The sequence below is a fragment of the Sander lucioperca genome, chromosome 19, assembly GCF_008315115.2.
Source record: "Sander lucioperca isolate FBNREF2018 chromosome 19, SLUC_FBN_1.2, whole genome shotgun sequence".
Lineage (NCBI taxonomy): Eukaryota > Metazoa > Chordata > Actinopteri > Perciformes > Percidae > Sander > Sander lucioperca.
In genome coordinates, this window is record NC_050191.1 from 3,470,414 (window position 1) to 3,485,586 (window position 15,173).

At 40.4% G+C, this 15,173-nt stretch overlaps 1 protein-coding gene across 1 annotated transcript in view; it reads right to left on the reverse strand.

Moving 5' to 3' along the window:
- The window catches only part of LOC116067478 (G-protein coupled receptor family C group 6 member A), a 48,338-nt gene extending 34,594 nt beyond the window's left edge, over nucleotides 1-13,744 (reverse strand). The window contains exon 1 of the mRNA XM_035995036.1: nucleotides 13,485-13,744. Coding sequence (XP_035850929.1) covers nucleotides 13,485-13,690 — 206 coding nt within the window. The 5' untranslated portion in view covers nucleotides 13,691-13,744. The remainder of the gene's footprint in view (nucleotides 1-13,484) is intronic.
- Nucleotides 13,745-15,173: the final 1,429 nt, after the last annotated feature.

A 15,173-nucleotide genomic window follows, 5' to 3' on the forward strand; every position in this document is an offset into this window, starting at 1 on the left:
CTTCCATGTCAGAGGCTCAGTCATGTTTAAAGGTGGATAATTGGCTTCTTAGAACATAAAACATGAGGTGGTCAGATGTAATGTGATAAAGTAGATGAACAGCCTATATGTGTTTTGCCTAATTATTTATGTATGTCTTATTAGATCATGTGTATATATATACAAACATTTTAAATTACGAAAGTTACGAACACCAACTTCATTATTCTTGGGGGTCGCAACTCGAAAAGTTTGAGAACCACTGGATGAAAGGATGCTAACTTAAGCCCTTTTGCATATGTAAATCAAAAACTAGCTCTACCACTGTTGGGAAGAGAGAAAATATTAGGTAATAATTATGTAAACCAACCCTTAAACAAAGCATATTTATTCTGTTGGATGGATAACGTTGCTAAGTCAAACCCTCTGAAATCTGGAACATGGATAGAAGGGAAAGGACCTGTTGTGGATTCTACTCAGCAAAGTGGTCCTTATTCATTAAGTCTACTTTGTGAAAAAGGCCTCTGTTGAAGGCACATGATCATTAATTTAAGATGTACAGTGTTAATTTATTGTGGAATTACTTCTGATTGATTGAGTAATCTTTGTTTCATTCCTTAGTTAAAATAAATAATAAAAACTGAGAACAGAAATATGCTCCCAGACTACTGAATAATGTAAGCATGAGTTAAAAATTATTAAATAATTAATTCATCATTTATAAAGTATTGTTTCTACATTAATACACATTACGTTTGTAATTCATAAACACAGTTATACAGGTTTTATTCTTGATGAATAAGCTCATCTATAATGTGTTTATGATTGTATTTTCATACTTTATGAATGATTTAAATAAGTGTTATATCAATATTGAAGTATTATATCAAGTTATTTAGCAGTTGTCGATTGTTCATAAGATCATTTAGAAAGTGTAAGTAAATGATTAACAAACTATTTAGATGTATATTTATTTCTACATTTCTACATAATGCTTTAGACATACACTAATGTTAGTAAGTGTGTTAACAGATGTTTTAGAAATACTTAATACTGCAATTCATGATCAATTCAGGTAGTTACGAGTTGTTAATTAATGTATTTGTTCAACTTCATCTAAAGTGAGGCCTATCTTTGCCTCGCAAAACATTTACAAATGAGACTGAAAGGCCAGCAGTACCTCAACACTCACAAAAGTCTCAGTTATTTTCTAAACAGAAAAGGGAAGTATACACAACACTAAGTGATATAGAACATATGCCTATTTTATTGCAGGATGCAAACAATGTAATACAAACGTATCTCTGTGAATTATTCATTTAAAATAACAAACACTCATATTCCTTCAGGAGAACATGGCTGGTCAATTTGTAACTGTATGTTATGTAAATAAATAAACATGTGCAGCAGTTTCTTTGCAACTTTTGACCAACTCGTCCCTCTCTGACGCAGCTGGCTCATGTTATAAATGTGCAAAGTATTTTTCTGTTTGAGAGTACAGAGTTTTAGTTCTTCCTGTTTCTACAACTTCAAAGTAGGACTTTCTAAATGATCTTATGAACCATTGACAATTCTATGGGCTGAAATATGTGACACCAGAAACTGAATTTGAATCATTTATATTTGAATTTGAATTGCTAAACTTGAATCATTGCATTGAAAAACTGAATCTGAATAGTATAATTTGAAATTGAATTTATTCGTTTGGAACTGAAGTCCAATCAAATTTGATCCTCACTGAAAATGTAAGTCTCTATATATCTTCACAACACAGTTCTCACAATTCAGATTCAGTTCACCAAATTCAATTTCAAGTTACTGTGACAGACATCCGGGTAGTTGAGGCGGGTATGGCTGCAGCCTGGAGCGTCCCCTGTCAAGCCGTCCCGTCTCATGCCGTCCCGTCTCATGCCGAGGCGTGTCCAACGGTAAGTTCAGAGGGTCAAAAATACGAAATCGAATTATTTTCCAGATGGAGATACGGGTAAGTTCATGGGCGTCAGTTTGGTTTGAAATGTGTTGGTGACAGAGACGCAAATTTGGAAGTACATTTCCAGAAGTGCAGGGTACAATGACGCATTAATTTTTTTTTTCTCTTTCGAGCAGGTCATGTTTGAAAGACGCTGTCCTGTAGCTAATGAATAAAAACGTGGTTTAATGTACGTAAACAATGATCAATGATTACCAAATGTCTCTCTCATATTGCTCCTCATAACCACTGAAAACTGTCAAAAAAATCCAACCCAAAGTGCAATTATTATGGACGTTATCTGACATCTGACGCGTTTCTGCTTCACATTTTTAGCAGGGCAGCGGAGCGGCTGTGGGTTGACTCCCCACGGTTCTCATGGGCTTTATAAGTCATAATGTGAAAAAGCTTAACGTGGTTTAATGTACCTAAACAACGATCAATCATCACCACATTTTTGGTTAGATTTTTTGACAGTTTTCAGTGGTTATGAGGAGCAATATGAGAGAGACATTTGGTAATCATTGATCATTGTTTAGGTACAAGCTTTTTTCCTCGCCATAGGCGCCAATGAAGAAGAAAATGTTAATGTGAGAACTTAATCGTTGGATTTCGGTTTAGTTCTTTTGACAGGCTTAAGAGATATGGCCATGAGAAATTTGGTGATGATTGATCGTTGTTTAGGTACATTAAACCACGTTAAGCTTTTTCACGTTAAGCAGAATGTCCCGACAGGCAGTGTAGTGAACAGAGATGCTTGCAGCCAGCGCAGCAGCAGAGTGTGTGTGTGTGTGTGTGTGTGTGTGTGTGTGTGTGTGTGTGTGTGTGTGTGTGTGTGTGTGTGTGTGTGTGTGTGTGTGCCTGTGTGTGCCTGCCCTGTGGGGATAGAGATTGCTCTGGATTTTTTGGCATCTGCCGCTCAAGAATTATATGTGTTATGGACTTTTTTTTGTAACAAAATTGAGCTAGAGGTTTTCAAAAAAAAGTGGTGGGTACAAAATGACTCATGACGAAATCTGGTAGGTACGCGTCCCCACTGTCCCCACACCGAAATCAACGCCTATGGCACGTTTGTTGCAATCAATTGAAAAACGTTTAAACTGTTAAAGTAACAATTTTAGCCATACATATAGTTTGCTGATTTCTGGATGTTATTGTTGTGTCCCTGATGTTAACGTACATTTCTTTCTGTGATTTTCCTTAAGGTACACTCAGTGTCTTTAAAAAAAAAAAAGTATTAAAGTAGTAAAGTAATTTATTCCAGACGCCAGCTTTTATTTTGAAAAGTAGAAGCTCGGGGACGGCACCAGGCGGGACGGCATGAGACGGGACGGCTTGACAGGGGACGCTCCAGGCTGCAGCCATACAGTCTTGGGGTAGTTGGAGGATGAAGGAAGAGCAAGTGACCGCAGATTGATAGAGTTCAGTGGCGCAGGATCATCAGCACTAAAGATGCCAGACTGTTGTGCTGCTTATGGATGTTCGAACGAAAGTAATGAAGAAAAAAAAGCAGCAAGGGACCGACTTCGACCTGCAATCTGAGCGGCGGCGGGAGGCGGAGAGTTCCGTGGCCGGCGGCAGAGTCTCTTCCCCCGGGCGGGAACACAGCTTTGCCTCGCTGCTGCGCCGGTCCCCGCGGATCCAGCCAATTCAATTCAATTCAATTTTATTTATAGTATCAAATCATAACAGGAGTTATCTCGAGACACTTTACGGATAGAGTAGGCCTAGACCACACTCTATAGTTTACAAAGCCCCAACAATTCCAGTAATTCCCCCAAGAGCAAGCATATAGTGCGACAGTGGCAAGGAAAAACTCCCTTTTAGGAAGAAACCTCGGCAGACCCAGGCTCTTGGTAGGCGGTGTCTGACGGTGCCGGTTGGGGGTGTGATGAACAGTGGCAATAATAGTCACAATAAAGATAATGGAACAGTGACTACAAATGGTAGTCGTAGTAGTTCATGCCATAGCAGGGTACTGCAGGGCGTTACAAAGACAGAGTGGTGATCGGGAGAATCTTCCACGTAGTCCAGGACGACCTGTACGTATATTTCGGCAGGAAGGTCCACTGCGTTGCGGCCGGCGGACGGAGAGAAACTATAGCGGGGCAGCAGAGTCCGTCTGCGGCTGCAGGATCTGAGCTCACTGCCCGCTTCCTTGAAGCCAAAACCGACACCACGCTGCTGGAGGCCCAGGCTGTACTGCTGGGCCCGCTGGAAGGAAGGGAAGCCTGGGAGAACCAGAACCAGGACTGAGCGGAGCAGACTGTCACAGCCTAAATCACAGGTTTCCTAAAGGGAGTCTTGTGGGACTCGGACTGTGGATGACGAAACATGACTTTAAGTCTCGTTAAATAAATAAATACATGCAGAAATAAATGAATAAATAGTGGAGGAGTGAGCCTGGACATGTCTGTTTAAATTTCACTTTGAAGCAGAAACTCTTAGTTCAGAAGGGTGAAGTTTCCGTTTGGACTCAGATCTGTGAACTGATTATAATACATATTCTTTGTATTAACACATTAATTAGTCTCTTTGTTTTGTTTGTTACTGCACATTATTATAAAGCTACACTTTTAAATCACGAACAAAACTAACTTTAATATTTATATAAATGCTCTAAGGAAGGAGACAAACGATCAGATTAGAGTTGAAAAAAATAGACTCAAATAATAATGCACTATTTTGTGTTTTAATGTGGAAACATCTTGTATAAACTCAGGGGACAGTGTTGTGGTTTTGGACATTTCTGTTAGGTTTCAGTATTTTACTTTGTATTTTGTTCTATTTCTGTTACCTGTATTATTGATTTCTGTATGTATCTTGTTTTGTATATTTCTGTTGTGTATATTTGTATTTACGTATTTCCCTGTTCATTGTGTAGTTTCTTTTTACCCTGTTTTGACTGTTGTGTTCTCTGTGTATTTCTGTTTCCTGTTTTATTTTGATAGTCTGTTTTCTGTCTTGTCATGTCTAGTTTTACTTTTTGTGTTCCCGCCTTTGTTGATTGTCCTGCCCCGCCCTGATGTGTTTCACCTGTTGTATCACCTGTCCCTCATTTGTTCATTACCTCATGTATGTTAAATACACAGAACACAGAGGTTAACTCTGTGTTCCCTTTGTCTCTTGTCAGATCGTTTTGTGTCTGTCTGTGTCTGTGCCCGTGCCCTGCCACCCTGTGTGTGTTCATGTCCTTCCCTGCGTTCTTTTGTGAGTTTTTCCGTGTGATTCTTTTCCTGTGGTTTTTCCAGCCCCCGTGCTGCCGTTTTTTGTTCTCTCAATAAATCCTCGAGCTCAAACCTTGCTCCTGCCTGCCTGCCTCTCACTCTGCGTTTGGGTCCACTATTCCTCACTCCTCGCAACAGACTGGCTCTTACATCACATGGCATTGCAGGCTTGCTGATGTACAAAGTAAACCAATACCATTCAAATGTTTAAATTAATTAACATGTATTTTCAAATATGGATAGTCACACCATTGTAGCCATTTTGCATGCAGTAGGCTAGGCTAAGGTAAGTAGCGATATTTCACTTTAAGTTTACTTAAGTGGAAGAATGTGACTATTAAACCTGTTAACCTATTAAGTCTGACTTTTGGAACAAACCAAAAAAACTAGAAAATCGCATGAGATTTTGAAGATTTATGGTGATTTTATTTCCGTTAGACCCTTGCCTACATTGACATCAGCGCCAATGTAGAGGAGTGGCTTCCCCATGCCAAGATAGTGGCTCTATTGACATATTCGTTCCAATGAACAGCAGTAGCCAAGGCGACATCTAGTCAGTATATATATCTATGAGTCTCTGGGTCAAGGCAAGGCAAGCACTTCTTCCTCGTTTCATGGCAGGTACTATACTCCAAAACGTACTGTGTATTTTCGCCACTGAACTCTATCTATCGATCTGCGCTCAATTGCTCTTCCTTCATCCTCCAACTACCCGGATGTCTGTCACAGTAACTTGAAATTGAATTTGGTGAACTGAATCTGAATTGTGAGAACTGAATGTGAAGATATATAGAGAGTTGAATTTTCAGTGAGGATCAAATTTGATTGGACTTCAGTTCCAAACAAATAAATTCAATTTCAAATTATACTATTCAGATTCAGTTTTTCAATGCAATGATTCAAATTAAACAATACAATTTCAAATTATGTGATTCAAATTCAGTTTTTCAATGCAATTTGTCAAGTTTAGCCATTCAAATTCAAATATAAATCATTCAAATTCAGTTTCTGGTGGCACATATTTCAGCCCATACAATGCCCAAATAAATGGTTTGTAATTCATATAATACTTAATTTAGAAATTGTAAATCCATCAAGTATGAAAATACAATAATGTAACACATTATAGGTGAGCTTATTAATCAAGAACAAATCATTTATAGCTGTGTTTGTTTCACATACTAATTTGTTTATTGTAAGAAGAATGCTTTATAAATGATGAATTAAGTAGATACTTAACTAATGTAGTTATTATGATTGTAAGTGTTACCGAATAGGGTAACAAGTCCAAAGGAGATAACAGCAATGACTGAAAATATGTAGATTGAACTTGGAACTTATTAAACCCTCCCCTCTCAAAATACAAAAAAATTATAAAACTTGTGAGAAATATACATCATTAAGTTATACATATACACATATATTTTCCCCTTGTGTTTCTTTAATTTATATACACATACTATTATGTATATGACTTAAAGGACAATTCCAGCGCAAAATGAACCTAGGGGTTAATAACAAATGTGTACCCACTCGATCGTTCTCTGGGACATGTTTTCATGCTAATCGAATGTGTTTGTAGCTTGAAACAAGCTAGCGCGGACTTCTAACGCTAGTATTCGGGGCACATGGAAAGTAAAAACAAATCGCTATTTTGTACCACTAAAAAGGCTCAAAATATTACCAAACTTCAATGGTAGCATAATGAGGGTACCTAAATGTTAACCGAAGCATTGAGAACTTTGTAAGTGCACAGACAGTTTATTGAAAAGATAGATTAGACAGTAGCGTTCATGTTTACATGCCGCCGCCGCCTTGAAAACCAGTCATGACTTACAGCTGTCGATGCAAACTAGCAAACTAGCAAAAGCAATTTGCTCAATATATCTGAAATAATTGCACAGATGTAAAACATAACTTGTCTAGTCACGGGCGTAGGAATGAGTTTAACATTGGGGGGGACACATATCGGAAACCTGACAGATCCGTTACGGTTTGAACAGAAATATGTCATAAATTAACTACACTGCAAAACATTCACCAACATACTGTATTCTACTAAAAAGATACATTTGTAAAGATAAAAGAAAACACATTTTGAATGGCAGTAATTAACTGACAAATCAATTATTTAATTGCAGGCCTAATCATCCAGTTTTGTAGATTAATAAATAACATATTGATTAACATTTGAATTCAAATTTGCTGAATACATTTTCTTTTCTTAGTTGTATCTTATGCCTCAATGAACAGACACAGATACATGCAAAGGTTAAGGTGAAAGACAAAAACAGCATCAAGAATTTTAACATATAAACCAACTTGTTTTTAATCTCGAGTGTGATATCCTTCCACATTTCCACTAATTAACTGGTGTGTGAAGGTAAAGGTAAACGAAAAAGACATTAGAATGGATGTAATGAACTGATAAATATCAATTCCTCTGTAGTTTTCTGTTACAAATAAAAGTTGGATAGCACTGTACAGTCCTGCATTCAATAATTTGCGTGCTGTGATTTTTCCAGTGTCAAACATGTGCCGTGGCACACAAAAGGTTGAAAAACACTGGCCTAGGCAAAAGAGCCAAAATGTTTTTTCCTCCTGTCATTTGCAGCCACAAATTGCTTGCAAATTGACTTCTTGTCCAGTAAGTCAAGTTTATCCTGATGGACATGACAAACAGCAACATGGTTAAGTCTGTTTTGAGTCATTGTGGAACGGAGCCAAGTTTTGAGCCTGCGGAGGACACTAAAACTTCTCTCTGCCTCAGAGGATGACACAGGGACTACCAAAAGCAACCTGACCAGGTTTTCCACTTGCCCAAATAGTCTACGTACCTCTACAGGCAATCCACGAATGATCCCTGCAGCCTCTGCACTGTTGCTAAATGAGTAGTTCAGGCGAAACATAGAAAGCTGCACTGAAAGTGACTCTCTGTTGAACTCTGGGTATTTCTCAATGACTGAAGCATCAATCTCTCCACTCAGAAGTGTCTCTTCCAACTTTTGCAAAGTCAGCAAGTCATCCTGGTTAAATAGCTCACTGAGCTGGGCATCTACAATATCCAGGACTTTAAAGAATTCCCCTCTGTAGTGGTCCTTGGCACTTTTAGGCTGATGTGCCTCAGCTCCTTCAATGAAGCGTTTTGGGAGTGGTCTGGTCTGTGGAATGGTAATGGACTTAACACCTAAAGACTGAACCACAGCCATCGCCTCTTCAAACAGAGTTTTGAAACTTGCCTCATCTCTTTTGGCCTTGAGTGAGGTCCTAACAACTTTGACAGCAGCCCTCATGCCAGCAATGGTTTCAGTTCTCTTCTGAAAAGAGATGTTCAGGCATTCAAGCTCACAAATCACTGGTGAGGCAAGGATGAGACCCAAAACTGTTTTGCCTTTCCTAAACTGCCCTAGCAGGCCATTAGCAGTAGATGCAGTATTTGAGGCACCACAAGCCATCACCTGCAAGCTAGCCAGCACTGACCCATACTGTGACAAAACAGCTCTGATGGCTTTGCCCCGTACTGACCATCTCGTGGGACACGGGTTTTATTGCAGTGCATGATGGATTCTCTGCATGTGCTATTACTGCATGGATTGCCTTAAACTTCCCTGAATGAGACAAAAGGACTCCAAGCTGGTTGACCCAATCCAATGAGTCTCTGATCAGAACAGAGGCTAAGCAAGCTTTCTGTGTGATTAAATTAGTACAGTGGGCCCCACAGTGAACGTAAAGTGCTAGTGTGGTTGCTCTTGTTTTATCAGTGCCTGTGCACCAGCATGCTTCCCAGCCATATTAGCTGCCCCGTCATAAGTTTGACCTCGTAAACCTTGCCTTGGTAAGTTTAATCTCAGCAGAACATCTTTAACTACTCCAGCAAGGCTTTTTCCTGTTGTATCAGAAACAGAATACAAACCAATAAACTCTTCATGGGGCTTCAGGTCATTGTCAACATAACGCAGGCAAATACTTTCTTGTTCTTGCCCGGAAATGTCTTGTGTTCCATCCATAATAAGTGCATACTGAAGAACTGGTAGATCTCTGATTGTAGCAGCTATTCCACTAACAATGTTGTTGCTCATTTTAGACAGAATTTCATTCTGGATCTGTGGACTGATGTAGTCTTTCTGGGACCTCTGCAACCACTTGGCTAAAATGACATCATCCTCTGCCTTGTCTTTCAAGAGTTGATAAAAATTACTGTTTTCATCCTCATGTCCTCTCAAGGCCTGTCCCTGTCGTGCCAAATATTTGATGGAACTGACAATTTTCCCCTGCCTGTTGTCTGCTTGTTGATTCGCCAAAGCACTGGACAACTGTGCATTTACAGGACAATTTTCTTGTGCAGTCACAGAGACAGCATGACGGTGTGTACGACTACTTTCATGTGCTTTAAATTTTTCAATAGCTTTTCTCCAATTTTTGAATCCAGAAGTGATAAAGGCGGGCTCTGATTTTACAGCAAATGGTGTGAGTTTGCCCTGGTAAATTCTCATGCAATAAAAACACAAAACCCCCTTCTGCACTGCATCATAATGGAGCCAGGGAAAGTTCTTGTACCACTGCTCTTGAAAGGAGAGAGTTCTGTTAGACAGAACTTGAGTGTCAATTAGTTTTGGGTGTGGCTGATATGACTCTGTCCTCTGTCCCCTGACTTCAGTGTCTCTCAGCTGTCTGTCCCTGCTCTGAACACCCTAAAAGGAAAACAGTCACAATGTCACACAATGCGACAAGACTGCAGTTACTACAAGCACCCTAACCTTAACCCTTTAATAAGTGAATAAGGTATAGAAAAATACTGATGGGAAAGCTAGTGCAATATTAAAATCATGTTTGTTATATTATTGTTTAAGTTAAACCGTGTTCACTTCTTATCATGTTCAAACCTTCCTCTCATGATCAACAAACTAAAATCACCTCACCCTTCATATAACACCTACCTGCAGCTCTGCAGTGCTGGCTCTCCCTGCATTACCCTCACCACTGTTAGTTTCCAGCTGAACTTCATCTGATCTCTAATATGAAAGCAGTGGAGATGGATAAGGTATAGAAAAATACGGATGGGAAAGCTAGTGCAATATTAAAATCATGTTTGTTATATCATTGTTTAAAACCCTTGTGTTGACTTCGGGTCACATTGGCCCGTTTTAAATTTTTGTTTTATATCAAAAAATATTGGACGTAGAAATAAGCGCTAAAAATGTGTAGAAGAAAAATTTAAAAATTTAAAACATTGGAAAAAGCAAAAACAAATTGTGAAAAAAAGGCGTCACAAATGTCAGAAAAAAAAGTGTTTTTTTCAAGGTTGAAGGGAAGCCAACACAAGGGATAAGTTAAACCGTGTTCACTTCTCATCATGTTCAACAAACTAAAATCACCTCAGCCTTCATATAACACCTACCTGCAGCTCTGCAGTGCTGGCTCTCCCTGCATCACCCTCACCAGTGTCACCACTGTTAGTTTCCAGCTGAACTTCATCTGATCTCTAATATGAAAGCAGTGGAGATGAATAAGGTATAGAAAAATACTGATGGGAAAGCTAGTGCAATATTAAAATCATGTTTGTTATATTATTGTTTAAGTTAAACTGTGTTCACTTCTTATCATGTTCAACAAACTAAAATCACCTCACCCTTCATATAACACCTAACACCTACCTGCAACTCTGCAGTGCTGGCTCTCCCTGCATCACCCTCACCACTGTTAGGGCGTTTTCACACATACCTCATTTGGTCCGGACTTTTGGACTTTTCAGTTTGATCCGAACCAAAATTAGAGGTGTGAAACCTCCCCCGGACCATGGTCCGGATCAAAAGACCAAATTTTGGTCCGACCAAAAGAGGTGGTCTCGGTCCGGACCAAACTGAACCATGGTCCAGTTCGTTTACAGTGTGAAAGCATTTTTTGGATGGTTCGGACTTTCGGACCAAATAGAAGAAGCTCTGGCAGGCTCTCCTTGTGTTACAAGACCGGGGAATAGCTCCTTTAAGGAATAGCTTGGTGCTTAGTGTGTAGGCTACATAAGAGAGTGAGAGTGACGGTGAATGCGCTCAGAGCAGACAGCTGTCGGCTATCAGAGCAGAGAATACATCAGCAGTTTATTTGTTAAGTGGTAGTAAATGTACAGTGTAGGTTTCCGTTTGTCTCTGAATAAATTCTCCAGAAAGTTCCAGTGTCTTGCTTCTCAACATCACAACAAAACAAAAAGAGCCGCGGCAGTAGGGTAGAGCAGCAGTCAGCTGAAAAAACTCCGACACAGAGAGAGGATACGAGAGGACGGGGAAGCCTGTCTACAAACCAATCAATTATAAGTATCTGGAGACGCAGCTCACGTATGTGATGACGGCAGGACGTAGTTTTGTCACGTATAGATCTTTAGTGCGCTTGCATAACTGCAGTGTGAAACCAAAACTTACCGGATCAAATGTATACAATGTAACAAAAACATGAACCTTGGTCCGGACCTTGGTTCGGCCTTTCATGTGTGAAAACGCCCTTAGTTTCCAGCTGAACTTCATCTGATCTCTAATATGAAAGCAGTGGAGATGAATAAGGTATAGAAGAATACTGATGGGAATGTCATGAACAAGCGAAAAGCACACAGACAGACTAACTCCTTTCTAGATGTGGGCAGGGCATGAAATTGGCACCCGCCCACCCACCAAATGCGGGTAACTTTTGTGATTGGCGGGTGAAACTGTCAATCTACCTGCCACATTGGCGGGTAGTCAATGAGAATTGAGTGATTCAGACTTGTAACTATCGGTAAGCAGGGTACACGGTTGCTTACGGGCCTGGTCCAATCAGGGGCCCGCATCACTGGAAGACATTGATTGACAGCCGGGGCCCCCTATCGCATTTTCATTACTCACACAATCCCAGCATCCCACGTGCAGCCACTGACCAAGCGGAAGTGAGAACGGGTAAAATTAATTTCCTAGTTTCTGATATGAAGACGAGACGTGTATGTGACTCGAACATCTAACATTTACCAACAAAACGTACAGCGAAAGACATTAGACATTTTAACATCAATGTACGCTGGAACGATTTTATACTCTAAAGTCAGCGCTGCTGTTTCAAATTGTCGGCTCTCTGCAGCGGGCGGGGCTGTTGCTCCGTTTCCCCCGTGACTGACGCGCACAAACAAACACAGACACACAAACACACGCACGCACACACACAAACGCACACAGTGGATGCAGGAAAAAACGCAGATGAGACCTACAGGAAATGAGAAAGAAATCACTTAAACTGAGCTGCTGCTGTCTTTTCATCTTAACTTCTGACGACCTCACCAGCTTCAGACCCCTGCTTCCCAAACAGTCTGAGCCGTTGAGGGGGCGGGCCGGTGACAAGACGCTGTGTTGCGCTTTCAAAATAAAAGCATGCAAGTTAAAGATTTCAAAATCAAATATTTTTCTCCTCCGCGGTATAATTTTTGGGTGGGACAGATGCGACTGTCTCCAATATTGGAGGGGACACGTCCCCTCCGTCCCTACTTACCCAGTGGATAACTGTCCATCTGGTCCCTCCGGTCTGGGTCGCCGTCTCCAATTTATTTTCGGGAAAAAAAAGTTTCAAGTACAGCCCTGTTTATCAGAGAGGGGAAATCTTCAGACTGTACAAAACACTCTTGGGTGTCGCGACGCAACAGGTCCCACTCCGTGCAACACAGACACTCCTGTTCGGTGGCCATAGCTTCACAATGTCCGCAGGTACACCACCATTTTCCCAAAGTACGAAGCTGTGTTGCGGCATTGACTACCGATAGCTCTCTCTCTCTCATAGCCCTTTCACCGGACCTCCCGCAGCTCTTCGTTCAATAAACTGTCTGTACACTTACAAAGTTCTCAATGCTTCGGTTAACATTTAGGGACCCTCATTATGCTAGCGTTGAAGTTTGGTGATATTTTGAGCCTTTTTAGTGGTATAAATGACGATTTGTTTTTACTTTCCCTGTGCCCCGAATACTAGCGTTGTAAGCTAATCAGCGGTCCGCGCTAGCTTGTTTCAAGCTACAAACACATTCGATTAGCATGAAAACATGTCCCAGAGAGCGATTGAGTGGGTACACATCTGTTATTAACCCCTAGGTTCGTTTTGCGCCAGAATTGTCCTTTAATAAATAAGAACAGAAAATGTTGGAGGAAAAAAGGTCAGAAAAAATAAATTCGAAGGGATATAATATTTTTTCTTGCGAGAACTAATAACACTACAATCGACATACTAAAACTAAAAGGTATTCTTCCTGACACATATATGAATACCATCTAATGTAGCCAATACAGTATGTCTGTTCTTATACTCACTCAGAGCACTGGAAGCTTTCAGGTCTAATCCGTTCTTGAAGAAACACTTTACGATGACATGGTAACATCATACCAATCACAACATCACCAGGAGCTTGGGCACCGCAAATGGACTGAGCATAATCACATCCATCCACACTAGCCGGGATGCTGCTCAGTATTATAAGGGCCAAGAAGAAGCTGCACAGCAGGCGGCACATCGGCATCCTGAATGGTGTGAAATAAAAAGCACTTCTGTGATGTGGAGGAACACTTTTCTCTTTGGCTGGTGCTAGAGAAAGTCAGCAAAAACCGGTTTGGAAACTATGCAGTATGTTTCATGCATTAATTGTTATCCTTCAGGCACTTCCTTGCATGCTAGCACAAGTATGAAGGTAAATATGGTGCAAAAAGGGAGAGCTTGTAGAATACAATGTGAGAACTTGCAGAACAAAAAATCTGAACTTGTATGTTAAAATTTGCACTTGTAAAAATTTAATTTGCACTTGTAAAAAATATTCACACACATGTGATCTGAATTTGAAGTCATACAAAGAAAAAAACATGAGAGCTTGTAAAAAAAATCTGAACTTGTAAGTTGAAATTTGCACTTGTATTCTGAATGTGAAGTTACAGAAAAAATATTCACAAATGTGTAGATTGATATTTACATGAACACAATGACAGCTGCAAACTTATAATGCAACATTTACTCGTATACTTTTTTTTTACTCTGGTTCATTTTCCATCACAACCACAACTCAGTGATTACAACCTCTCGAAACGGTCACTTCAACTTCACATATGTGCTCTCTGCATCACAAAGTGGCGAATCTGCGCACCTCGACTTTCACAACACTCTTGACGATACATTTGGTGCAAAACTAATTTGTACCTGTGGACTTAGGCTGTGGAGCTCTGAGCTAACAGAACGGGAAAAGCCTTCTTATATACAGTCTATGGGAAAATCAGGGTTTCTATCGCCAGATGAGGGACAACTCTGTCCGGCTTATTTATGTAGCATGGAAACTTGGTGGAATAGCATGCTAGCGTTAGCTAGCTAACTAGCAGCCAGCCCGCTTCTAAATAAATACCTTTTAATTATCTAAACACTTTTTAACAGTCAAACTAAAACACTGGTGGTGAGCTCCACGGCCTGCTGCCGCAGACGGACCGTCATCAGTGGGGATCGACCAGCGTAGCAACACTGCTTTTGCCAGAAAGCTTCGCTGCCGACCTCGTCCTGCAGTCTGAGCTCCAGCGTGACACGGAGAGCCCCACATCCGGTAGCAGCGGCCCATCCCCCGGCCATGACCAGAGCTTGCTTTGCTGATGTTGTACATCCCTGCTAAGAATTGCACCCGCTTGGGCAGAAACAATAATTTCTGCAGAATTCATTGCTGCCGAAAATTGCATCTAGGTAGCAAGGAAATGCTACTACAGAGTCTGATAAAACATTGATGTCTCTAAACCTTCTAAAATCCTAATATTATTGATGAACATGACAAAGAGATTTACTATTGCCTAGTTTTTAAACAGTACTTTGCCTTATAAAATCATTATTTTCCCTAGTGGATGCAATTCTCGGCAGGGATGCGAAACTTGGCACCTGTTACCCACTGATGATGGTCCGTCTGCGGCTGCAGGCCGTGGAGCTCACCGCCAGTGTTTTAGTTTGACTGTTAAAAATGTTTAGACAATTAAAAGGTA